This window comes from Sus scrofa, chromosome 7 (assembly GCF_000003025.6).
Source record: "Sus scrofa isolate TJ Tabasco breed Duroc chromosome 7, Sscrofa11.1, whole genome shotgun sequence".
Lineage (NCBI taxonomy): Eukaryota > Metazoa > Chordata > Mammalia > Artiodactyla > Suidae > Sus > Sus scrofa.
In genome coordinates, this window is record NC_010449.5 from 100673328 (window position 1) to 100700699 (window position 27372).

Here is a 27372-nt window from a genome sequence, read left to right on the forward strand (position 1 = left end):
TGGATACTTTGAAAGCAGAGCCCATACTTACTGTGGGATTAGACATAGGGTGGAAGTGGAGTTCCTTGTGGTACAGTGGGTTAGGGATCTGGCATTGTCACTGTAGTGGCTTGGGTCACTGCTGTGGCATGGGTTTGATCCCTGGCCCAGGAACTTCCACATGCTGAGGGGGCAGCCAAAAAAAGAGAAAAAAGAAAGAAAAGACATAGAGTGGAAGTAAGAGAAGCCAAGAGATTATAATCTCCTTAATTTTTCCAAATGGATGGGTACAAACATCTCATTTGCTTACAATTTATTTTTATTTATTTTTTGCTTTTTAGGGCCGCACCCACAGCATATGGAGGTTCCCAGGCTAGGGATAGAATCGGAGCTACAGCTTCAGGCCTACACCACAGCCACAGCAACACAGGATCCGAGCTGCGTCTGCAACCTACACCACAGCTCAAGGCAACGCCGGATCCTTAACCCACTGAGCAAGGCCAGGGATTGAACCTGCGTCCTCATGGATGCTAGTCAGATTCGTTAACCACTGTGCCACGACGGAAACTCCACATCTTGCTGTTTTGACTTACACTGCCGAACTGCTCCTCTCCCCTCCCCTTCTTCTTCCCTTGGTTAACACATGATTTCCTTACCAGGCTCATGGGACAGCCTGGCTTGCTGATTATCCAAACTCTGAGATTAATTTCTCATTTTAGAAAAGCAGCATTGGCAGAGCTGGTAGGTAACACAGGATTACTTGGTCCAGCCTCCTTAAAGATGAGAAGACGGGGTTGCTCAGAACGGTTAACTGAGGCTCAGTGGAGTGATGCATTCAAGTCACACACTAAGTGTTTGGAGCTTTATTAAAATTTAGCTTTCCTGGAGTTCCCATTGTGGCTCAGTGGTAACAAACCTGACTAGTATCCATGAGGGTGAAGGTTGGATCCCTGGCTCTGTGGAGCGGGTTAAGGATCTGGCATTGCCGTGAACTGGGGTGTAGGTCTCAGACATGGCTCGGATCTGGCATAGCCGTGGCTGTGTGTGGTTGGCAGCTGCAACCCCGGTTCAAAACCTAGCCTGGGGAGTTCCCATTGTGGTGCAGTGGTTAACGAATCCGACTAGGAACCATGAGGTTGAGGGTTCGGTCCCTGCCCTTGCTCAGTGGGTTAACGATCCGGCGTTGCCATGAGCTGTGGTGTAGGTTGCAGACGCGGCTCGGATCCAGCGTTGCTGTGGCTCTGGCGTAGACCAGTGGCCACAGCTCCGATTCGACCCCTAGCCTGGGAACCTCCATATGCCGTGGGAGCGGCCCAAAGAAATAGCAAAAAGACAAAAACAAAACAAAACAAAACAAAAAAAACCTAGCCTGGGAATCTCCATATGCCGCAAGCTCGGGCCTAAAAAAACAAAACAGAAAAAAATTTAGCTTTCCATCGTCTATACTATTTTATCTTAGAAATTTGTTTTACCAATAAAACTAATTGAGAGCCAACAAACATCTCCATGAGGGCTCAAATTTGGATAGGATAGATGATCCAAAGGGATGTCTATAAAAATTTACCACAGACTAAGAAACTGGATTTGCATTGCTTTTTCCACTGTAATCTTTGAAGCAGGAGAAAACAGGTGAAGTGCCTTTCCTGCCTAGCTCCTCCAGCCCCTCTGTCACGCTGAGATCAATAATCATTCCCCAGGCTCCTTTCTGCCTCATTACCATTCTAATTTGCCTTAGTAGAATCTACCCAGGGTATTAGGTTGTTTTTTTTGTTTTTTTTTTTCCCTACTCTAATAAACCAACCTTTTGGATTAAGGGAAACAGAAAAGGGATAAGACCAGCTTATTTTAGTGAAAAAGGAATTGGGAAACCAGAACACGGCAAGCCAAATCTTGCCGAGTCTGTCCTGCTCAGTACATCTCTGTCTCACTGAGGGCCTGGGATCCTTCTAGGAAAAATCCAACATAGGGTGCTATAAACAGGCAAGAGTCTCTACTGAAACAGTTAGCAAAGAGTCGTGAGAGAGTTCATCTTAACCGGATGAAAGGGCCTCAGACTGGAATGGAGCTGACAAGGGCAGTTAGAAAATGAGTGGACACTTTACGAAGCTGCTTCTGCTGAGCATAGTGTGGGCCTGATCTGCCCCCTTTCAAAAAGCATCATGAACACCTTCTTCAAAAGAGCAATTTGGAGTTCCTGTCGTGGCTCAGTGGTTAACGAATCCAACTAGGAACCATGAGGTTGCAGGTTTGATCCCTGGCCTTGCTCAGTGCGTTAAGGATCTGGCATTGCTGTGACCTGTGGTGTAGGTCACAGACGCGGCTCTGATCTGGCGTTGCTATGGCTCTGGCGTAGGCTGGCGGCTACAGCTTCGATTAGACCCCTAGCCTAGGAACCTCCATATGGCATTGGGTGCGGCCCTAGAAAAGACAAAAAAAAAAAAAAAAAAAAAGGCAATTTATGCTGGCTATAGAAAAATTGGAAGATATACTATAACCCTCTAGCCTTTTCTGCGCATGCACACACTGTGTACACAAAAAACACTGGCAAAATGCTCGTGTATACTGCTTTTAAGCTGTTCTCAGTTAACACACTGAGTATTTCTCCCAATTATTGTATATATCTCTAAAACATGAGTGATAGTGGTTCTATAGCTTTTTTTTTTTTTTTTTTTTTGCATTTTAGGGCTGCACTTGTGGCATATGGAGGTTCCCAGGCTAGGGGTTGAATTGGAGTTACAGATGCCAGCCTATGCCACAGCCACAGCAATTTGGGATCCGAGCCGTGTCTGTGACCTACACCATAGCTCACGGCAACGCCAGATCCTTAACCCGTGAGTGAGGCCAGGGATTGAACCCGCAACCTCATGGTTCCTAGTCGGATTCGTTTCCACTGAGCCACAACGGGAACTCCAGTTAAGTGGTATTTTATTACATAAAATAATTTCATCAAGCTCCTCCTGTTAGACAATGCTTATGTTTTTTGTTTTTTAGGGCTGCACCCGTGTCGTATGGAGGTTCCCAGGCTAGGGTCTAATTGGAGCTGTTGCTGCCAGCCTTCGCCACAGCCACAGCATCACCAGATCGGAGTAGCGTCTGCGACCTACACAACTCAGGGCAACGCTGGATACTTAACCCACTGAGCAAGGCCAGGAATCAAACTCACAACCTCATGGTTCCTAGTCGGATTCATTTCCGATGCGCCATGACGGGAGCTCCCTTTTTTGTCTTTTTTTTTTTCTGGGGGGGGGGCAATGCTGATGTCCTTAGATTTGCATTCTAACATATTTCAGGTAGAGGCAGAATGACCAGGTCAGAGTATTCCTTTAAATTAAAAAAATAAACCAAGCACATATTTTTTATTTAAAAAAACATTTAAAAAGACTTGAAGTACAAAAAATCAGAAATACAGAAAAGCACAAGTCAAACATCAACAATAATCCTACCATCATTCACACTTTGGTGTATATATTCTTCCAGTTTTTTTTTTAAGATGCAAACACTCTATACAGAATTACTATGCATGGCTCCATAACTGGATATTCTCATTAAATACAAGCATTTTCTCATATCTCTACTTCTTCTTCCAAAACATGACTTTTAATGGCTATGGCTTTCTACTATATGGTTATATCATACCCATTAGGATATGTGCCACAAAGGCAGGTACTTTGTACAATCCAAGAACAGTGCCTCGTACGGAACAGTGCTCAATAACCATTTACTGAATATATACATGAATTTTATTTTTTTTGTCTTTTTGCCTTTTCTAGGGACGCTCCCACGGCATATGGAGGTTTCCAGGCTGGGGGTCTAATCAGAGCTGTAGATGCCGGCCTATGCCAGGCCACAGCAACTTGGGATCTGAGCTGTGTCTGCGACCTACACCACAGCTCATGGCAATGCTGGATCCTTAACCCACTGAACAAGGCCAGTGATCGAATCTGCAACCTCATGGTTCCTAGTCAGATTCGTTAACCACTATGCCACGACGGGAACTCCCATACATGAATTTAATCAACCAACTCTTTGTTGCTGGCTATTGAGCTTATTTCAAACTTTCACTATTACATTCTTACAGAAAAATCTTATGGAGAGCTCTACTTACTTCCTTAGACCCAAGTAAAAGTGAAATTTATTAGGTCAAATGGTACACATTCCAGAACATTATTAGGACGACTCTATCATTTATTATCAAGCCAGAACCCTTTGGAGAGGACGAGGGAACATCAGCCAGGACTGCCCAGGCAAAACTGGGATGTCAAATTACATTACGTGATGCCAAACTGAAACTCAGCCCTTAGCAGTTATAGCAAGTTGCATTCCCACTAGAGTATTAGCCTGCCAGTTTCCTCAGACCTAACATTTGTGACTCCATTCTTGATACTACATATATTCTAGATCACGCTGAGTATCTACCCTGGCATTTTTTTTTTTTTCCTTTTTAGGGCCGCACCCATGGCATATGGAAGATCCCAGGCTAGGTGTTGAACTGGAGCTGCAGCTGCTGGCCTACACCATAGTCACGGCAATGCTGGATCCAAGCCGTGTCTGCAACCTATGCCACAGCTATGGCAATGATGGATCCTTAACCCACTAAAAGGCCAGGGATCCAACCCGCTTCCTCATGGATGCTAGTCAGATTTGTTATCACTGAGCCACGATGGGAACCCCCACCCTGGCACTTTTGATATAAAATAATAAAGAAAACAAAGCCTTCCTCTTGGTCCTTTCTCGTGGCTTCTCGTTTCTTTCTAGGGGGTCTGGTTTCCTTCCTAGGTGTTGACAAATGTTTGCTGTAAAGGCCCATAATATCTTTTCGACTCTGTAGGCTACGAAGTCTCTGTTGCAATTATTCATCTCTGTCATTTTAGCATGAAAGCAACCAAAGACAACCCAGAAATGAACTAGTCTGTCTGTGTTCCAATAAAACCTTATTTACAGACATAGAAATTTCAATTTCTTGAGTCACTAATATTCTTTTGATTCCTTCCACCCACTTCAAACCATTTCGAAATATAAAAACTCTTCTTAGTCCACAGGCAGTAAAAACAAGCAAACAAACAAACAGGAGATAGGTCACAGTTTGCTGACCCCTGACTTAGAAAACATCTGGTAGACGACTAAAACTTGTGGTGAGGGGAAAATCATCCTTATTTAAATGATTAAGAATTGCCAAGTTTTCCTTTTCCTGAGTTGCATAATTTCTGTCAGAGTTGCATTATATACATCTTCCACTGTATGTGTGCCTCCCAGAAATAATATACACAAAAATGAGGGAGCTGGATTGTGTAAACAATTCTGCTCAAAATCCTCCTCCCCCACCCCCGTGAGCTCATGAGCACATCCCTTAGAGGAAGCCTGGGTCGGGACAGGAATCTGCTCTTCTCTTGGCTGCCTCAGTTTCCACATGCTTCTCACAACATATATATCTCTCGCTTCGTGGAATGTGGATTTACAGTTTGAATGCTATTGTTTTGTAAAACATTGCCCCTAGACACAAGCCGATACCTTTATCTGATAATCAACTGACTAAAGTGCAATCTGTTCTAATGCTAAAGAATAAACTGATTGCTGGATTTACTAAATGACCTAGGCTGGTTTTAGTGAGTCACAGATAATGTACACAATGTTCATAAAATGTACCTTGTGGAAAATTTAAGGGATTTTTCCAGTGGCAATTTTATTTATCTTGGCTGCACCTGTGGCATGGGGAAATTTCTGGGCCAGAGACTGAACCAGAGCCATAGCAGTGACAATGTCAGGTCCTGAACCCACTGAGCCACCAGAGAACTCCCAGCGCTAATTTTAATTATATAAAATTAATCCTATCATGTACTAATTTTAGAACCCAGTTACAATAAGGGATGGATTTATTAATTTTTATTCCTTAAGAAAAAACCTATCAAGGATTCTAATATAAACTCAATATTCAATGCTCATAAGAAAAAAAAAGGCAAGACAGAAATTTAAATCTGGCAAGTCATGTCATAAGCAGTGGGTATCAAAGCAGCTTCTGGCCAGTATCCACACAAATAATTAAGCTGGGATGTTTCTAAGAGTCCACATTGTAGTAAAATATTGGCACATCATGTTTCTGGAAAGGAGCACTAAATTCCCATTACAGTCTGAAATGTCAATATCCCTCTAGGAAGATGCCAATAAATATTATCATTCTGTGAATGAGGAAACTGAGGCTCAGAGAAATGTAAGCTAACTTAGCTCAGGGTATACTGAGTTGAGTTGGTGGGGGTACATAGATTAAAACTCAGTGGCTTCATACATTTTCCAAGCTGTCTACAATCAAAAAAGACAGGAGTAACTGGAATATCAAGGAATATTCTCTCCTGTGAGACAGCCACAAAGAATACTTAGGGCAGAAACAGCTTTAAGTGCATGAACAATACAGCAAGTGAAAATAGGAAAAAAACTAATCCCAGATACACTTACCCTCAAACACAGATACTGATCTTTAACTTAAAAGTGAGTAAGTTTATTCACGGAAAAAACAGTTACAGAATACCCTTGAGACTTTTTCAGTCCAACAATTAAAACTGTATTTAAAAGCCAACGGGAAGAGTTTAGAGACCTAAGAGACATCTGGAGAAATGACTGCTCCCCTTTCCTTAGGTTTATACATATTCCTTTTAGGCAAGAGAGATAGCTGTGACTAATTTCTTTTCTAGGGGATGTGCCTTCTAGTTCCACTGTCTTAATGCATATAGGATTCTTCTGTGAAGGCCAGAGAAGATCAAAGAGTTTGATGTTGAATGGAAGAATTAAGACTGATGGTTGGTTCATAGAACCACAATTTTACCACAGAATGGGGTAGTGGGAGGGGTATGACGTTTCCCATGAATAAAACCTGAGGTATTTAGACTCCACAGACATGGAACCTCCCTTCTACCTCCCTCAGAGGTAATGGCAGAGGCTGAGAAGGCTACTGTGGAAGGTCATAACTCCTTGGACTTCCTACACACATTAGTGCCAAAACCTAACCAGGACTGGACGTGTCACACGCTTCTCTGAACAAAGTGGTTCATCAGTTTTCTCTTCGGGATAGGTTCCAAGGCAACAGTGTGATCAGTGATGAGTTTTTCCCTGTTTCTGGCGTGTCTCAGTGCTAGTCTATGGCAATAAAAAAACAGCGTGGTCATTTACTGTAGGACCTGCCTGAGTAAAAGTGTGGGCTGTCCACGTCTCAGCAGTCAGGGTTTAACCTAGCTCGTTTTACTTGGCTATTCCCATCATCCAGGTGGCAGAAACCTTCCGTGGTGATGTCTCTTTTATTCTCCTCCACGGGTTCCAAAGGGAAGTCCTGACCCACGGCCAGAACCTGCCGGACAGTCATGTTAACACGAGCAGTTTTCAAGTAGCTGGCACACACCTGCCAGTCCTCCATAGAACAGGGCTCTACTACTGAGTCTCTGGGGAGGTCAGCTGGGAGAGGTGTCTCTAGGCAGCAAGGAAGGCTTCCCCCTTTGGGACTGGGAAGGACCCTGGGGACTGCATGGTTCAATAAGCGGCTGAAACCTGACATTACCATGATGTCACCACTGTGCATAAACATGGCGGTGGGAGCTTCATCTCTTTTGAGGCCTCCCAGGAGAAAGATGGCAGACTGTCCAAAGCTATCAAAGAAGAAAAAAAAAGTAAAACAATACACGATAGTAAGTTTCTGTTATTGACCATGGTTCAGAAAGTTACTGCCAACTGCATTTTTTTCTTCCTTTTTTCCTCCTTCTTTTTAGGGACACATCTGCGACCTACACTGTGATCCTGAACCCACTGAGCAAGGCTGGGGACTGATCCTGCATCCTCATGGATACTAGTCTGGTTTGTAACCTGCTGAGCAACAACGGGAACTCCCAATTGCATTGTTTTCTAATTTCAGTTTGATACTTATCACTCCCAAATCCTCCTTTTTATTTTATTTTAAAAATTTATTTTACTTTTTTGGCTGCTCCTGTGGCATGTGGAAGTTCCTGGGCCAGGAACTGAACTTGTGCCCCTGCAGCGAATTGAGCCACTGTAGTGACAACACCAGATCCTTAACCCAGTGAGCCATGTGGGAACTCCAAATCCTCCTCTTTATACTGTTCTAAGATCCTTCTTTTCTGGCTTATAAGTGATCAACTCCTAATATGCTACTTAAAAACTTACAGCCCACAGGACTGCTGCATAATAAAATCTGAAGCAGCTAAAGAAGCAAATTAAAAATTTAGTTTTAGGGGTTCCTGTCGTGGCACAGCAAAAATGAATCTGACTAGGCACCATGAAGTTGCAGGTTTGATCCCTGGCCTCGCTCAGTGGGTTAAGGATCTGGCGTTGCTGTGAGCTGTGGTGTAGGCCAGCAGCTACAGCTCTGATTTGACCCCTAGCCTGGAAACCTCCACATGCCTCAGGTGTGGTCCTAAAAAGACAAAAAAAATTTTAACATTGCCTATGTAAATTCTACTGATGCATCTTTAAGATTTAAGTCTTCTAATAAAATTATTTGGGTCCTTTACTATATATTTATCATTCCTGTTCACTTTAAAGATGCAGTACTTTGCACAAATATAAATGTATGTTTAAGGAGAGGAGGAGTAAACCATTGGGGCTTCTGTGCTTTGTTCTTCTCTATTCCCAAAGCTTGCTCACTTTGCCTTACAGTCTTTACCACTTATCTACTCTACAGACACTGACAATACCTCTCATTATAAAAGGCAGATTCCATGAACCTTAAACAGAAATATTAGCTGTAATTTAGTCATTACTCTTAACAGACTAGGCTAATTTTACTTATAATACATTGTTAAGATGCCCAGAAGTGAAAGATTAGAGAGTCTAACCATTTAAAAAAATTCAATGTTTTTATTTATTTAAGCTTAAAAATGCTTTAGAAAAAGGAATGAAGTGATAAAAAGTAATCCAAAATCCCTAGATCCAACTTACCTGAATGACAGCAGGGGTTTGGAGTGATCTAGTTCAGATTTGTCTACATGGATTCCCAGTGTGGAGTCTAATCGGTAGTAATTCAGGATACCTGCTTCAGCTTGGAAACCCTGAAATCCACAGGCAGCGGCTACTTGCTCTGAGAGGAAAGCCAGGTCAGAAGGGAAAGGTGTATAATGATCTGCTGAGTATTTCTTTGACAAAAGCAGGGAAAATAAGAAAAATAAACAATGACCTCAGGAAAATAGGAAATTGTTGCATAAGATTAATTACCACTTTAAACCATCTAATTTATACATAATATTAATATAGCATGATTTAGTCATCCCTTAAAAATATTTTTATTGTGGTATAGTTGATTTAAAAATATTAATTTCAGGTATACAATGTAATGATTCAAAATTTTTATAGATTATACTCCATTTATAGTTATTATAAAGAATTGGCTATATTCCCTGTGCTGCACAATATAGCCTTGTACCTCTTATTTTATTCATAGTAGTTTTTTACCTCTTAATAGCCACCCATTTTTGAGGCATCCAGAAATCTAATCTGGGTCAATTCAAAATACTGAGCACCTATTATACAGAAGGCACTGTGCTATGCAGTGATAAATCAGACAAATTCACCTGCCATGGAGCCTACATATGAAGCAATTACGCCTCTCTCTGGAACACTCTAATCCCAAACAGGATAGTTTTCTTAGGGTGACTCAAAACTGTCACTGCTAAGAGGTGCCTAAGGAAACATGCTGACTAAATGTAATGTATCGTAGATGGGATCCTGGAACAGAAAAAGTACCTTAGTTAAAAACTAAGGAAATTTTTTTTTTTTTTTTTTTTGGTCTTTTTGCCATTTCTTGGGCCATTCCCGCGGCATATGGAGGTTCCCAGGCTAGGGGTCCAATTGGAGCTGTAGCTGCCAGCCTATGCCAGAGCCACAGCAACGCGGGATCCGAGCCGCACCTGTGACCTATTACCACAGCTCATGGCAATGCTGGATCCTTAACCCACTGAGCAAGGGCAGGGATCGAACCCGCAACCACATGGTTCCTAGTCGGACTCATTAACCACTGCGCCACGACGGGAACTCCAAAAACTAAGGAAATCTAAATGAAGTATGGACTTCACTACTACAATAACATATTACTATTAGTTCACTAATTGAGAAAAAGTCACCATACTAATGTAAGATTTTTTGTGTGTGTCTTTTGGTCTTTTTAGGGATGAACCCATGGCTTATGGAAATTCCTAGGCTAGGGGTCTAATTGGAGCTACAGCTGCCAGCCTATACCACAGCCATAGCAACTCGGGATCAGAGCCTACATCAAAGCTCATAGCAATGCTGGACCCCTAACCCACTGAGTGAGGCCAGGGATCAAACCCATGTCCTCCTGGATACTAGTCAGGTTCACTACTGCTGCTGAGCCATGATGGGAACTCCCATAAGATGTTAATAAAAGGGATAACTGCTGAGAACCAAGTGAAATCTGCTACCATCGTGGGGTGGACCTCCCAGTCCTGTCTGCCCTCAGGAAGTCCTCCTTTGCTTCAAAGAAACACTGTTAGTCCCATCAACACTCCAGAAAAGCCACACTGCCTCAAAAAAAGATTGACCAACAACGACAGCCCTCAGGAAATATTCCACGGCAGTGACAAGGCAAACACTACCCGATAACGGAGAGTACAACTCCCTCAGGAGAAAGAAGACAACAAGCAAGATGAAGAAGCTGAGAAACCACCCCCAGTCAAACCAACAGGAGAACTCACCTAAAACAGTCAACAATGAAACTGATCTCTGCAGTCTGACAGACCTGGAGTTCAAAAGAGAAATAGTGAAAATACTGAAGGAATTAAGAGAAGATATGAACAGCAATGCAGATACCCTCAGAAAGGAGCTAGAAAATATAAGGAGGAGCCAAGAAAAACTAGAACATTCATTTGCAGAGATGCAAACTGAACTAGGGGCAGTAAAAACCAGAATGAATAATGCAGAAGAACGAATCAGTGATATGGAAGATAGAATAATGGAAATCACTCAATCTGGTCAACAGACAGAAAACCGAATCAAAAAACTGGAAAGCAATATAAGAGACCTATGGGATAATATAAAACGAGCCAATCTACGCATAATAGGAATTCCAGAAGGAGTAGAAAAAGATAAGGGAATGGAAAATATATTTGAAGAAATTATCGCTGGAAACTTCCCAAATCTAAAGGATACTGGATTCAAGATACAAGAAGCACAGAGGGCCCCAAACAAACTGAACCCAAACAGACCCACACCAAGACACATCATAATAAAAATGGCAAAAGTTAGTGATAAAGAGAGGATCCTAAAGGCAGCAAGAGAAAAACAGAATGTTACCTACAAGGGAACCCCATAAGAATATCAGCTGATTTCTCTACAGAAACACTACAGGCCAGGAGGGAATGGCAAGAGATATTTAAAGTGCTCAAAGGAAAAAATATGCAACCTAGAATACTTTATCCAGCAAGAATATCATTTAAAATAGAAGGGGAAATAAAAATTTTTCCCAACAAACAAAAACTTAAAGAATACAGCAACACAAAACCCAGGTTAAAGGAAATATTGAAAGGGCTTCTCTAAACCAAAGAAAGGAAGGAAAGGGAAGAAAAAGAAAAGAAAAAAAAAAAGAAGAAGAAGAAGAGGAAGAACTAGGACAGAGGAAGATACAATCAGAGAGCAGTCATTCAAATAAGCCAGCATACAGATTTAATCATGAACATGCTTCAAACAAAATAAAATTAAAAAGAAAAAAATAAAAGAGTCATCAAAACCATAAAATGTGGGCAAGGGATGTTAGGAGGTAAATAATCCTTTTTGTTTGTATGTATGTCTCTCTTCTTAATTTTAATATAATAATGAAGTGTTTGAACTTACAGGACCATCAGGCTAAAACACACAATTATGGGAAGGGGTTAGCATACTTAAAAAACAGGGCAACCACAAGCCAAAACCAAATATTGCATTTGCAAAAAATGAAAAAAAAATACACTCAAGCAGATAATAACAGGAGACCATCCAACCAAAAAAAAAAAAAAAAAAAAAAAAAGAAAGGAAGAATGGAGAACCATAGAATCAACTGGAACACGAGGATCAAATGGCAATAAATAATCATCTATCAATTATCACCTTAAATGTCAATGGACTGAATGCCCCAATCAAAAGACACAGAATGGCTGAGTGGATAAAACGGCAAAAACCTTCAATATGCTGCCTACAAGAAACTCACCTTAGGACAAAAGATACATATAGATTGAAAGTGAAAGGCTGGGGAAAAGTATTTCATGCCAATAGACATGACAGAAAAGCAGGAGTTGCAACGCTCATATCAGACAAAATAGACTTTAAAACAAAAGACATAAAGAAAGACAAAGAAGGACACTATTTAATGATTAAGGGATCCATCCAAGGAGAGGATGTTACTATCATCAACATATATGCCCAAACATAGGAGCACCCAGATACATACAACAAATATTAACAGACATAAAGGGAGATATTGATGAGAATACAATCATAGTAGGAGACCTAAATACCCCCCTCACATCAATGGACAGATCCTCTAGACAGAAAACCAATAAAGCAACAGAGATCCTAAAGGAAACAATAGAAAAGTTAGACTTAATTGATATCTTCAGGACACTACATCCAAAAAAATCAGAATACACATTCTTCTCAAATGCTCATGGAACATTCTCAAGAATCGACCACATATTGGGACATAAAGCGAATCTCAATAAATTTAGGAGCATAGAAATTATCTCAAGTATCTTCTCTGACCACAATGCCATGAAATTAGAAATCAACCATGGGAAAAGGAAAGAGAAAAAACCTACTCCATGGAGACTAAACAACATGCTACTAAAAAACCAATGGGTCAATGAGGAAATCAAGAAGGAAATTAAAAACTATCTTGAAACAAATGATAATGAAGACACAACCTCTCAAAATCTATGGGATGCTGCGAAAGCAGTGCTCAGAGGGAAATTTATAGCAATACAGGCCTTTCTCAAAAAAGAAGAAAGATCCCAAATTGACAACTTAACCCTCCACCTAAATGAATTAGAAAAAGAAGAACAAAGAAGTCCTAAAGTCAGCAGAAGGAAGGAAATTGTAAAGATCAAAGAAGAAATCAATAAAATAGAGACTCAAAAAACAATAGAGAAAATTAATAAAACCAAGAGCTGGTTCTTTGAAAAGGTGAACAAAATTGATAAACCCCTGGCCAGACTCACTAAAAAGAGGAGAGAAAGAACCCAAATCACCAAAATTATAAATGAAAAAGGAGAAATCACAACGGATACAGCAGAAATACAAAAAACCATAAGAGAATACTATGAACAACTATATGGCAATAAGTTTGACAATCTGGAAGAAATGGACAATTTTCTAGAATCTTACAGCCTGCCAAAACTGAATCAAGCAGAAACAGACCAACTGAACAGACCAATCACCAGAAATGAAATTGAAGAGGTCATAAAATCACTCCCTACAAATAAAAGCCCAGGACCAGATGGCTTCACAGGTGAATTCTATCAAACATATAAAGAGGAATTGGTGCCCATCCTCCTTAAACTCTTTCAAAAGGTTGAAGAAGAAGGAATACTCCCAAAGACATTCTATGAGGCCACCATCACCCTCATTCCAAAACCAGGCAGAGATACCACCAAAAAAGAAAACTATCGCCCAATATCATTGATGAATATAGATGCAAAAATTCTCAACAAAATCTTAGCCAACCGAATCCAACAACATATCAAAAAAATTATACACCATGACCAGGTTGGGTTCATCCCAGGTTCACAAGGATGGTTCAACATACGCAAATCAATCAACATCATACACCACATTAACAAAAAAAAGGTCAAAAATCATATGATCATCTCAATAGATGCAGAAAAAGCATTTGACAAAGTTCAACATCCATTCATGATCAAGACCCTCGCCAAAGTGGGTATAGAGGGAACATTCCTGAATATAATCAAAGCCATTTATGATAAACCCACAGCAAATATAATCCTCAATGGGGAAAAACTGAAAGCCTTCTCACTCAAATCTGGAACAAGACAGGGATGCCCACTCTCACCACTGCTCTTCAACATCGTTTTGGAAGTCTTAGCCACAGCAATTAGACAAACAAAAGAAATCAAAGGCATCCATATAGGAAGAGAAGAGATCAAACTGTCACTGTATGCAGATGACATGATTCTATACCTAGAAAACCCTAAGGACTCAACCCCAAAACTCCTTGAACTGATTAATAAATTCAGCAAAGTGGCAGGATATAAGATTAACATTCAGAAGTCAGTTGCATTTCTGTATACCAGCAATGAAGCATTAGAAAAGGAATACAAAAATACGATACCTTTTAAAATTGTACCTCACAAAATCAAATACCTCGGAATACACCTAACCAAAGAGGTAAAGGACCTATATGCCGAGAACTATAAAACCTTAATCAAAGAAATCAAAGAAGATGTAAAAAATGGAAAGATATTCCATGTTCCTGGATTGGAAAAATCAATATTGTGAAAATGGCCATCCTACCCAAAGCAATCTACAGATTCAATGCAATCCCTATCAAATTACCCATGACATTTTTCACAGAACTAGAACAAACAATCCAAACATTTATATGGAACCACAAAAGACCGAGAATCGCCAAAGCAATCCTGAGAAACAAAAACCAAGCAGGAGGCATCACTCTCCCAGACTTCAAGAAATACTACAAAGCCACAGTCATCAAAACAGTGTGGTACTGGTATCAAAACAGACAGACAGACCAATGGAACAGAATAGAGAATCTGGAAATTAACCCTGACACCTATGGTCAATTAATCTTTGACAAGGGAGGCAAGAACATCAAATGGGAAAAGGAAAGTCTATTCAGCAAGTATTGCTGGGAAACCTGGACAGCTGTATGCAAAGCAATGAAACTAGAACACACCCTCACACCATGCACAAAAATAAACTCCAAATGGCTGAAAGACTTAAATATACGACAGGACACCATCAAACTCCTAGAAGAAAACATAGGCAAAACACTCTCTGACATCAACATCATGAATATTTTCTCAGGTCAGTCTCCCAAAGCAATAGAAATTAGAGCAAAAATAAACCCATGGGACCTCATCAAACTGAAAAGCTTTTGCACAGCAAAGGAAACCCAAAAGAAAACAAAAAGACAACTTACAGAATGGGAGAAAATAGTTTCAAATGATGCAACTGACAAGGGCTTAATCTCTAGAATATACAAGCAACTTATACAACTCAACAGCAAAAAAACCAATCAATCAATGGAAAAATGGGCAAAAGACCTGAATAGACATTTCTCCAAGGAAGATATACAGATGGCCAACAAACACATGAAAAAATGCTCAACATCGCTGATTATAAGAGAAATGCAAATCAAAACTACCATGAGATACCACCTCACACCAGTCAGAATGGCCATCATTAATAAATCCACAAATAACAAGTGCTGGAGGGGCTGTGGAGAAAAGGGAACCCTCCTGCACTGCTGGTGGGAATGTAAACTGGTACAGCCACTATGGAGAACAGTTTGGAGATACCTTAGAAATCTATACATAGAACTTCCATATGACCCCGCAATCCCACTCTTGGGCATCTATCCGGACAAAGCTCTACTTAAAAGAGACACATGCACCCGCATGTTCATTGCAGCACTATTCACAATAGCCAGGACATGGAAACAATCCAAATGTCCATCGACAGAGGATTGGATTCGGAAGATGTGGTATATATACACGATGGAATACTACTCAGCCATAAAAAAGGATGACATCATGCCATTTGCAGCAACATGGATGGAACTAGAGAATCTCATACTGAGTGAAATGAGCCAGAAAGACAAAGACAAATACCATATGACATCACTTATAACTGGAATCTAATATCCAGCACAAATGAACATCTCCTCAGAAAAGAAAATCAATCATGGACTTGGAGAAGAGACTTGTGGTTGCCTGATGGGAGGGGGAGGGAGTGGGAGGGATCGGGAGCTTGGGCTTATCAGACACAACTTAGAATAGATTTACAAGGAGATCCCGCTGAATAGCATTGAGAACTATGTCTAGATACTCATGTTGCAACAGAAGAAATGGTGGGGGAAAAACTGTAATTGTAATGTATACATGTAAGGATAACCTGACCCCCTTGCTGTACAGTGGGAAAATAAAATTAAAAAAAAAAAAAAAAAAAAATAAAAGGGATAACTGGGTATTTGGGAACTTTGTACTATCTTTTCAACTTCTCTGTGAATGCAGAATGATAATAAAATGCAAAGATTATTAAAAAGAAATAAAAGGCAATCAAACACTATATCCAGTTTGATTTTGGACCCCTCGGCCTCAACACTGGTCAATGTGATGGGATAACAGGCTCAAAACACCTGAATCATGGAGTTCCCTTGTGGCAACAGTGGGTTAAAAATCTGGAGGTGTTCACTGCAATGGCTCAGGTTGCTGGTGTGGCATAGGCTTGATCCTTGGCCTGGGACCTTCCACATGCTGCGGGCATGGCCAAATCTACCCCCAAACCCAAAACATCTGAATTTAAACTAATTTACACTTTGGTCAAGGCGGGACTTTAAAATGGATATAATTTTCAGCCCTTACCTCTCTGAACCACCTCTGTTTTTTATACCTAAGGCTTACAAATATCCTTTTTCTCTTAAAAAAAAAAAAAAAAAGGTAAATCCAAGGCCAGAAGATTCTCTCAACAAAACCCATACAATCTCTTGAGAATGACAAGGCAGTAGTCTCATAGGCAGATGGGTCTGAGGACTAGTCTAGCCATGGAAGCCAGCAGCAGCCTGACACTCTTCAGGTCTGATGCTCCTCTCTCACTCCTCCCATTGCTCAATCAACCTCAAATCTGATTAGCAAATCCCAAAGAGGGTTTTGTCTTACATCTCAGCTAGTGTCCACTAGCTGGAGCAGCAGTCATGGCTCTGAATAGAGTGTATTTACTTTGATCAGAAGTGAGCTTCAGGAGTTCCCGTCGTGGCGCAGTGGAAACGAATCTGACTAGGAACCATGAGGTTGAGAGTTCGATTCCTGGCCTTGCTCAGTGGGTTAAGAATCCGGCATTGCCGTGAACTGTGGAGTAGGTCACAGATGTGGCTCAGATCCTGCGTTACTGTGGCTTTGGCATAGGCTGGTGGCTACAGCTCTGATTAGACCCCTAGTCTAGGAACCTCCATATGCCGAGGGAGCGGCCCTAGAAAAGGCAAAAAGACAAAAAAAAAAAAAGAAGTGAGCTTCAACTTCACATGAAGGAAGACTTGTGAAAAGTATGATGGATGGCCAAGCCTCTTCAGTTGGAATCTGTTTTATTTTTTTTCCTCTCCATTTCCTGAACTGCAAATAAGAAGAGCTCCTACTTAATTTCTCAAAACTAGGGTGAGGTTAGAGAACTTTAAGATTTTCTCTGCCATTTTAAGTGTTCATCCTTCAGAAGATCAACCTTCAGAGCTGCTATAATGAAATAATTACCTTTGTAGGCTTTCAATCCTATCCAAACTGTCTATGTACTACTCTTCTTTCTTAATTCTCTTTCACTTTTCTCTGATTATCCATTCAGTGTTTTTGTTTTGCTTTGTTTTGTTTTGCTTTCTTAGGGCCACACCTGTGGCAAATGGAAGTTCCCAGGCTAGGGGTCAAATCGGAGGCACACTGCCAGCCTACACCACAGCCACGCTGGATCATTAACCCACTGACAGGCAGGGATCAAACCCAAATCCTCATGGATACTAGGTGGGTTCCTAACCTGCCAAGCCACAACAGGAACTCTCTCATTCAGTGTTTTTGATCCTTTTCACCCCATGTTTTTCTTAGTAAATGAGGCTAAACTAAGGTCCTTAGGGAATAGTAACACTAATAAAATTAATATCATAAAAAACAACAAACTGGGAATTCCCGCTGTGGCACAGCAGAAACAATCTGATTAGTATCCATGAGGATGTGAGTTTGATCCCTGGCCTCACTCAGTGGGTCAGGGGTCTGGCGTTATCGTGATGGGTGGTGTAGGTTGCAGACAAGGCTTGGATCCCGTGTTGCTGTGGCTATGGTGCAGGTCAATAGCTTCAGCCCCGATTTGGCCCTTAGCCTGGGAATTTCCATATGCTGCCAGTGTGGCCCTAAAACAAACAAACAAACAACCCCCCCACCAAAATACAAAAATAAAAAACCCCAAAAACAAAACAAAACAAAACCTAATAAATTGACACTTATTGTGCTAATGCATTTAACTGATTAGAACAGCCAGGCACTGCTGTAATCACTACAAAGGTGTTAATCACTTACTCCTCCTTATAGGTAAGCACTGTCCGTATTGAAGGCAGGATTCAAATTCAGGCTGTCCAACCCCAAGAAAAACCACATGGCCATTTCCCCAAATACAGATGTCTAGTTTTCCATTAAATCTATATCACTGAAAATAAGAATTATATTATGAACAGTTCTGAGCTGCATTTACCATTACTCTGAGTAGTTAATATATTTATTATTAATAGCTGGGTTGATGAAGCTATGTAGCTTTTAAAAAGTAAATGGTTAGTAGGAAGACGGTTTAGAGCAATTTGTTTTATTCCGTTTACTCCGGAATTATTTCTTCCACTTGGTGGCAAACATCTCACTGACACAAGATGCACTGTGATGCCAGTGATAAAGGAAGCATGTTCTGAAGCACAGGGCTCAGGAAAGAAGAACTTGTACCTCAAGAAACATGGCACACTGTTAACTGTGGGACATTCTTTCCTATTTCTCTCACGCTCAGACCTTATATAACAAAGATTTTTTGAGTTAACAGAAGAGAACATCAGAAGTACATGGAACTTTTTTCACTCCAGGCACATATTATGCAGAAAATAAATGTGCAATAAATACTACACAATAATGGAATTAAAGATTTTAAGTGAGAATGCAGTAAAGAAAAATCTATATCCCTGAAACTTCCCTAGAGAAAGAAAGCACCAAAGGTTTCTGATGAATTAATATAACCCGAAGGCATATGAAAAAGTAATTTTTTTTTTTTTTTAAAGGGCCGCACTCATGGCATATGGAAGTTCGCAGGACAGGGGTCAAATCGGAGCTACAGCTGCCAGCGAACACCACAGCCACAGCAACGAGGGGTCTGAGCCACATCTGCGACCTATACCCACATTTCACGGCTACACTGGATCCTTAACCCACTGAGTGAGGCCAGGGATCAAACCAGAGTCCTCATGGATGCTATTTGGCTTTGTTAACTGCTGAGCCACAAAGGGAACTACCAGTAATTTTTTTCTTGATAAAATTATTCACTCCTCTTGCGATACCATAGCAAGAGGATTTTAGGAGGGAATAAATGAAAAAAATCCTCCCACAAATGGATAATCTGAATTTTAAGCTTGGCCAGGAAGAAGTCAAACTATGTGGACGCAAGAAGCATTAAAATGGAAAACAGTGGAATTAGCAAAAAAATTTGAATACCTTACTGTCCCAGTTATAATGGTAGCCTAGGGTCACCCAGCGCAGTTTTTCTAGTAAACTTCGGGGTCTCCGTTTATTCACTTCTTTATACCTGAAAAGATTGGAGACAAAAGATGATTTATTCACCTCAAATGGCAGCAATAGCTTGTTTCATGGACACTGGGGTCTAAATTTTGGTATTTTAGTGGTATAAGTTGTTAGCCAAGATCTAACAGCTTATACCAAAGGAAATCAGAACAAACAAATGAGTTGAATGAGAATATAACACTACTGAAAAACATGTTTGTATTTCTAATTTCTAGTCCTTGGTTCTAAATCCTCTGCTGAAAGGGATCAATTTTAAATGACAAGTCTCTAGCATCTCAATAATGATAAAACAAAACTACAATACATATGTCTTTAGTTGTCTATTTGAAATGGGACAAAGAGCCCTAGGACCCTGAAAATTTGGCTAACAGAACATGTTCAATTTGGCTTGCTTAAAGCAGGACGATTCCTTCCATCCTTCCTTTCTTGTTCTTTTTCAGCTTCACTCTGGCATATGGAGGTTCCTGGGGCAGGGACTGAATCTGATCCAGAGCTTCCACTTATGCCACAGCTGCAACACTGGATCCTTAACCCACTACTCTGGGCCAGGGATTGAATGTGTGCCTCCACAGAGACGGGACAGATCCTTAACCCACTGCGCCACAGAAGAAACTCTAGAACGTGATTATTACAGCTATCGCTATGTATAGAATGATGCTGGCTGGCCTCCCAGTGTTGCAGTTTTGGGGGAAAAAGTTTGGCAAAATACTGCATACAATAAAAAACAACTAGTTTAACATGACTTCTTTAACTCTATATATAAACAATTTAGGTAACTGAAGCCTAGCTAACAATTAAAGGCCACTGTACTTGATTTGGTTTTCGACATCCCCTTGATCAAATCATAGGAAGTTTCTGTAAAACTGCAGTGTCCTTTCTGCAATTATATCCTAATCAAATCTATGGGATTAATTACTTTTTAAAGAAGAAGCTTACTTGATTTACATCTAAATATCTAAAAATACATGAATGTATTTTAGATATTTACATGTAAATATCTAGGCCTAATCATTTTACTTTATTTTTCAATGTAATTTACATCATTAATCAATCAAAGAAATATTGTGGGGGGGGTCTAAGAACCAGTGCTATTTAAAAAAGAAGATATCAGGGAGTTCCCTCATGGCGCAGCGGAAATGAATCAGACTAGGAACCATGAGGTTTTGGGTTTGATCTCTGGCCTCGATGAGTGGGTTAAGGATCTGGCGTTGCCATGAGCTGTGGTGTAGGTCGCAGACACGGCTCGGATCTGGTGTTGCTGTGGCTCTGGTGTAGGCTGACAGATACAGCTCCGATTCAACCCTTAGCCTGGGAACCTCCATATGCCGTGGGTGTGGCCCTAAAAAGACAATAAATAAATAAATAAAAAAGATCTGTGTTAAGGAGTTTATATGTATATATAAATAATATATAAATATAAATAATATATATATAAATAATATATACATTATTGTTGTGTTTTTTTTTTTTTTTTTGTCTTTTTGCCATTTCTTGGGCTGCTCCCGAGGCACATGGAGGTTCCCAGGCTAGGGGTCGAATTGGAGCTGTAGACGCGGGCCTACGCCAGAGCCACAGCAACGTGGGATCCGAGCCTTGTCTGCAACCTACACCACAGCTCATGGCAACGCTGGATCCTTAACCCGTTGAGCAAGGTCAGGGATCAAACCTGCAACCTCATGGTTCCTAGTTGGATTCGTTAACCACTGAGCCATGCTGGGAACTCCAAGAGTTTATATTTTGACAGGAGATGAGAGACAGGTCTATGAAGAAATGAGGGGAAAAATTCAAGGCAGTATAAAATCTAGTTCTAAACTGAATAGCATAATACTTTAAGGGCCACTAGAATTAAGAAAAAGGAGAGCTCAAAGTCTGCTGTCTAATCAGTAGGGCTCCAAGGCAGAGCCAGGGAGTTGAGCATGGGATTGAAGAATGGCCAGCATGTAAATAAGGAGCTCGATGCAGTGGGCAATACAGGCACACAGCATGGGCAGAAGCAAAGGATTTATTACAGGCTTACACTGTAAGTGGCACTCATCTTGATGTCTGAAAAAGTTTATAGAATAGAATCTATCTGTCCTCAGAGTTTACATTCTAAGGACATTGCAACACAGATTTACATCAAGACCAGTAACTAAATAAACGGAATGGATCAAACACTGATTTATGTAGGACAGCTGTACAGAAAACAGGCCTAGCAAGTCCAACTGCTATCCTCCGAAAGGCCTGCTTAGGAGCTTGGCCCTCAGCAAGCATCTGGAACCTGGATTTTGGGGAGGCTCACACTGTTTCCAGAACTGCAGCCCACTTGGCCTAAACTGTTTGTATCAACAATACAGTTTATGAACACCTGCCTTCCTTCTGGGAGTCTGAATTTTGGTGCCTGTGAGGCCGAGACTGTCTATGTGCCAGCCCTCAGTAAAAACCTGTGCATTGAGCTTCTTTAAGTCATGCTGATGCTGCTGGTCCAAGGATTACACTTTGAGAAACACTGTTGTAGCCAAAATTAAAAAAACCCAAACATCTTCTATCACTTTCTAGCTCAATAAGAGATCATTTTATTCTTGACAAAGAACCCATTATACTATATCAAAACCAGACTGATCCATATAAATAAAGACAACAACCGGCAGTTCTTGAAATCTGATGGCATTTTAGACATTTGATATGATACCAATAAGCTGCTTTTCATCAAAGATTGGGTCTAATATTCTTCAAAAACAAGGTATATATATTATTATCTTTGATACAGGTTTATGGTGTTACTAAAATTATCACAATTATAGTAACAACCAAGCAGGAATAGAAACATCCTATAAAGAACCTCTTTTTTGGAGTTCCCATCATGGCTCAGTGATTAACGAATCTGACTAGGAACCATGAGATTGTGGGTTTGATCCCTGCCCTTGCTCAGTGGGTTAAAGATGTGGCGTTACTGTGAGCTTTGGTGTAGGCCGGCAGCTACAGATCCGATTAGACCCCTAGCCTGGGAACCTCCATATGCCATGGGTGCAGCCCTAGCAAAGGCAAAAAGACCAAAAAAAGAACCTCTTTTCTACCTTAACTGTATCACTATAAGAAAGGCTTTGGGCTTTGTCTTATATTATAGAGGGGGATTGGTCCAAGGATGCAAAAGAAGATAGAGAAGAGTCTTATTTTCAAAAGCATTAAGCCCAGTCTTCACAACAAAAAGAAAGAAAAAAAAAATTAAAGGCTTGCTTAGTGAAAAAATAGTTATGATCACTGAGTGTGCCGTTTTGAGAACTGCACATGCATGTGCACGTCTGTGCGTGTAATGTGTTAGACCCATGTAGGTACGAAATTCTACCCCTTATTACCTATTCTCTTCTGAGAACTCAATTCATTCTTTCCTTTGTATAGAACTTCTGGAAGGAAAGTAGCAACAACTGTTGTAACACTTTCCTTCAAGATTTGAGAGCAGGTCAACACTACACAGTTCTTGTCTTAGTACTACTTCGGAACCCTTTTGATCCCCATGGAGCTCTTGTGTAACAAAGATTGCAAAATATTCATTTTTAAACACTGTGAACAGTGTAAGATCCAAATCAAGTTCCTCACGTTCCTAGGTCATTTTCAAGCAGAAAACACTGAGGGATTTATGAAGGGACAGGTGGTCTGTTTTTTTAAACTTGTCCCAAAGAAGCTAAGAATGTTCAGTGCCAATGGAGTCTTATCTACCTTAAGGAATGCACCCAATCGAACTTTATTTATTTATTTTTTTTGTCTTTTTAGGGCCATACCCACAGCATATGGACATTTCCAGGTTAGGGGTCATATTGGAGCTGCAGCTGCTGGCCACAGCCACAGCCACAGCCACGCCAGATCTGAGCATATGTGCAGACCTATGCTTCAGCTTGTGGCAATGCCAGATCCTTAACCCACTGAGCGAGGCCAGGGATCGAACCCGCATCCTCATGGATACTAGTCAGGTTCTTGACCCGATAAGCCACATTAGGAACTCCCACCCAACCTAACTTTAAATCTTCATCCAATTATCTAAAAGAATGTTTTCAAGCACGTATGACTAACTATTGGTTCTCATTCAAAGAGAATCACGCTATGCTCCCTGCCTCCGCTGCCCTTCCAGGCACTAGCAGGAGGTTAATGGATGGGTGGGCTGGTCACCTTCTCCCCTGGTGAATGTGCCCACACAGCAGTTTGCTTACTGGTAAAAGCTTCATGTAAGTGTTAGTATTTCTCTCAGCAAAACTCGTTCTATAGCACTGCTTTCAACTGAACCCTAACTGGGTGGAAACAAACCCCTATCATGCTTGTCTGCTCTCTATGTAGTGGGTAGTTTTGATGTTGCAACTAAGCATTGGGTATTTTTTTTTTTTCTTTCTTGCCTCGAGGGACATTAATGAACCATTATGAAAGCAAAAGCACTTGGGACAGAAGAAATCTGAAGGTTATGATAGAAAATCTTCAAAATCCTACTGCAGGTATTGCTTTTTCAATCATTTTTAAAGTCTTGAGGATTGTATCTTTCACAACTCTATTTCCCTCCATGACCACAGCTTTCTGGAGTTCCCGTCATGGCTCAGTGGTCAATGAACCCGAATAGTATCCATGAGGACTCAGGTTCTATCCCTGGCCTTGCTCAGTGGGTTAAGGATCTGGCATTGCCATGAGCTTTGGTGTAGGTCGCAGAGGCAATTCAGATCCAGCGTTGCTGTGGCTGTGGCATAGGCCAGTGGCTTCAGCTCCGACTGGACCCTTAGCCTGGGAACCTCCATATACCATGGGTGTAGCCCTTTAAAAGGCAAAAAATAAAAAATAAAATAAAATAAAACATTTGGAGTTCCCATCATGGCTCAGCGGAAACGAATCTGACTAGCATCCATGAGGACGAAGTTTTGATCCCTGGCCTCACTCAGTGGGTTAAGGATCCAACATTGCAGTGAGCTGTGGCGTAGGTTGCAGACATAGCTCAGACCCCAAGTGGTTGTGGCTATGGCATTGGCTGGCAGCTACAGCTCCAATTTGACCCCTGGCCTGGGAACCTCCATATGCCACAGGTGTGGCCCTAAAAAGACAAAAGACAAAAACCAATCCCCTCCCCCCACATAGCTTTCTGTCCTTCCTTTCCTTGTTTCTCATTTCAAATAAACCTAAAGTTTCACCCTGTGCCCAGAACTCCATTTTTCAGTATTTGAGTTCTTTTGTTTTTGTCTCCCTTCTCAGTCCCTCTCAATCAATGCAAAGGGACATCCAACTTCCCCTTAAGTGCTAACATCCTCTTGCTATCTACCGAGTATTCAGCCTTATCTAATCTACCTTCAGTTCTAAAGCATCACCACTTATCAAGTCCTCAGTTCTGCTCTTACTCCCTTCCAGGACAAGGAGAATATAGATGCTGAAACAACCTAAGTGTCCAATGACAGATGAATGGATAAATGATGATATACACACACATGAATATTATTCAGCCATAAAAAAGGGAAATCCAGCTTTTTGTGACAACATGGATGAAGTGTGATGGTATTAGGCCAAGTGGGATATAAAACATCTAAAACAGAATAGACTGGTGGTTGCCAGAGGCAAGGGTGGGGTGTTTATGTGTGTAAAATGGGTAAAGGTGGTCAAAAGGTAAAAACTTTTCATTATAGAAGTTTTGGGGATGTAGTGCAGAGCATGACGGCTAGAGTTGTTACTGTGATGTATATCTGAAAGTTGCTGAGAGAGGATCTTGAAAGTTCTTATCACAAGAAAAATTTGTAATGATGTGAAGTGACTGATAATTTATTGTGATAATCATTTAGAATATATACATGCATCAAAGCAACACTGTACACTTGAACTAACACGATGTTACATGTCAGTCATATCTCAATAAAACTGGAAGTAATCTTCCACCCCCAAACCTAAGTATAACTTTACCTGCCACTTAGAAATCTATGGATAATCCTTAACTACTTCTCTTTCACTTTTCATAATATCTTGATCCTCCCTCCTCCCTCTTTTTTTTTGCTTTTTAGGGCTGCATCCATTGCATATGCAAGTTCCCAGGCTAGTGGCTGAAATGGAGCTGCAGCTGTTGGCCTATATAATGGCCACAGCAACAGAGGATCATAGCTGCCTGTGTGACCTACACAGCTCACAGCAACGCAGGATCGTTAACCCACTGAGCAAGACCAGGGATCTGACCCGCATACTCATAGATACTAGTTGGGTTTGTAACCTGCTGAGTCACAATGGGAATTCCCAAGAATTATCTTTCTAGAGTGAAAAATCTATTACTAATCTTGATGAAGTCCCCACTTATAGGATGAAGTCCACATTGTCCTACCGTAAAATAAAATTTGTATTTTAGCAAGACAAGAAAAATGTAAACATAACAAAATTTCTCTGCCCTTTGGCTCCCTCTCTCCCCCTTACTGTGCATTGTATATCTGCACTGACCAAACTTCTCCCACGGGCAGAAATACCAGCTCACCTAAAGAGCAACCTTCTCTTAGTATCAACAAAGACAGCTCTTAAAAGATAACATTCCTTCTTGGTCTCATAAGGGGACACTTGGATTTAGACTGAGTAAACTGTCAACAATACATCCTTTTTTTTTTTTTTTGGCCGCTCCCAGGTCAGGGGTCAAACTTGTGCCACAGCAGTGACAACGCTGGATCCATGGTCTGCTGAGCCACCAGGGAACACCAATACCTCATTTAATATGCAGCCCTCTCTCAAAAAATTGATATAACTGTGCCTCAGAGCTTTCTGACATGCTATTTCCAGGTTAAAATCCTCAATTTGGCCTGCGTAAAATTTTCCATTCTTTTCTTAGATCTAATTAATTTTCATCAACACTATGTAACATGCAAACCCCCTGATAAGCTGGCTGTAACCTTTCTAGTTCCAACTCCAAGCATTTCCTACAAGGTAACCTACCCTCCATCTTCCATTGCTGCGTTTTTATTTTTTTTTCAGGCCGCACCGCGGCACATAGAAGTTCCCAGGCTAAGGGTTGAATCAGAGCTGCAGCCTACACCACAGACACAGCAACATGGGATTGGAGCCACGTCTTCGACTCATTCCACAGCTCACAGCAATACTAGATCCTTAACCTACTGAGAGAAGCCAGGGATTGAACCTGCATCCTCATGGATACTAGTTGTGTTCGTTACCACTAAGTCACGATGGGAATTCCCATTGCTGTGTTTTGACCACACGATTTTCTCTACTGAAATGTTCTCTCCTCTTACTCCACTCTGTGTAGCAGATTTTTCTAACTTGCTTTTTCAGAGACAATTCTAACATTTCTTTAAGGAAATCTTTTTCCTGGACTCCGTCTCTGCCTCTATTATGCATGCCCACACAGAATCCTGCAACTTTCTCTATTCAAGAATATGGTTTTGGTACTGCAAAAACCTTATGAAAGTACCTTAATTCCTCCCTCTTTCTCAAAGTCAGGGACTGAGTTTTAATCTTCATATCTATGCTAGTACCAAGTATTTCCTAAAGCAACAAACATACATTATTTAATAAATTAATGGAAATGATATGGAAAGGTACTATATAGTTTTTAATTGATCATTCTAACTTTATTTATTTTTTGTCTTTTTGCCTTTTCTAGGGCCGCTTCCCTTCGGCATATGGAGGTTCCCAGGCTAGGGGTCGAATCGGAGCTGCAGACGCGGGCCTACGCCAGAGCCACATCAATGCGGGATCCAAGCCGAGCCTGCAACCTACACCACAGCTCATGGCAACGCCGGATCCTTAACCCGCTGAGCGAGGCCAGGGATCGAACCCAACATCTCATGGTTCCTAGTCCGATTCGTTAACCACTGCAACACGATGGAAACTCCGATCATCCTAACTTTAGCATCATGCTTTTATT

At 41.0% G+C, this 27372-nt stretch overlaps 1 protein-coding gene across 1 annotated transcript in view; it reads right to left on the reverse strand.

Annotated features, from left to right (window-relative positions):
* Positions 3451 to 27372, reverse strand: part of ALKBH1 (alkB homolog 1, histone H2A dioxygenase) — a 33637-nt gene continuing 9715 nt past the window's right edge. The window contains exons 4-6 of the mRNA XM_021099556.1: positions 19434 to 19524; positions 8914 to 9107; positions 3451 to 7607 (exon numbers count right to left, since the gene is read on the reverse strand). Of these exons, the coding sequence (XP_020955215.1) occupies positions 7178 to 7607; positions 8914 to 9107; positions 19434 to 19524 (715 nt within the window). The 3' untranslated portion in view covers positions 3451 to 7177. The remainder of the gene's footprint in view (positions 7608 to 8913; positions 9108 to 19433; positions 19525 to 27372) is intronic.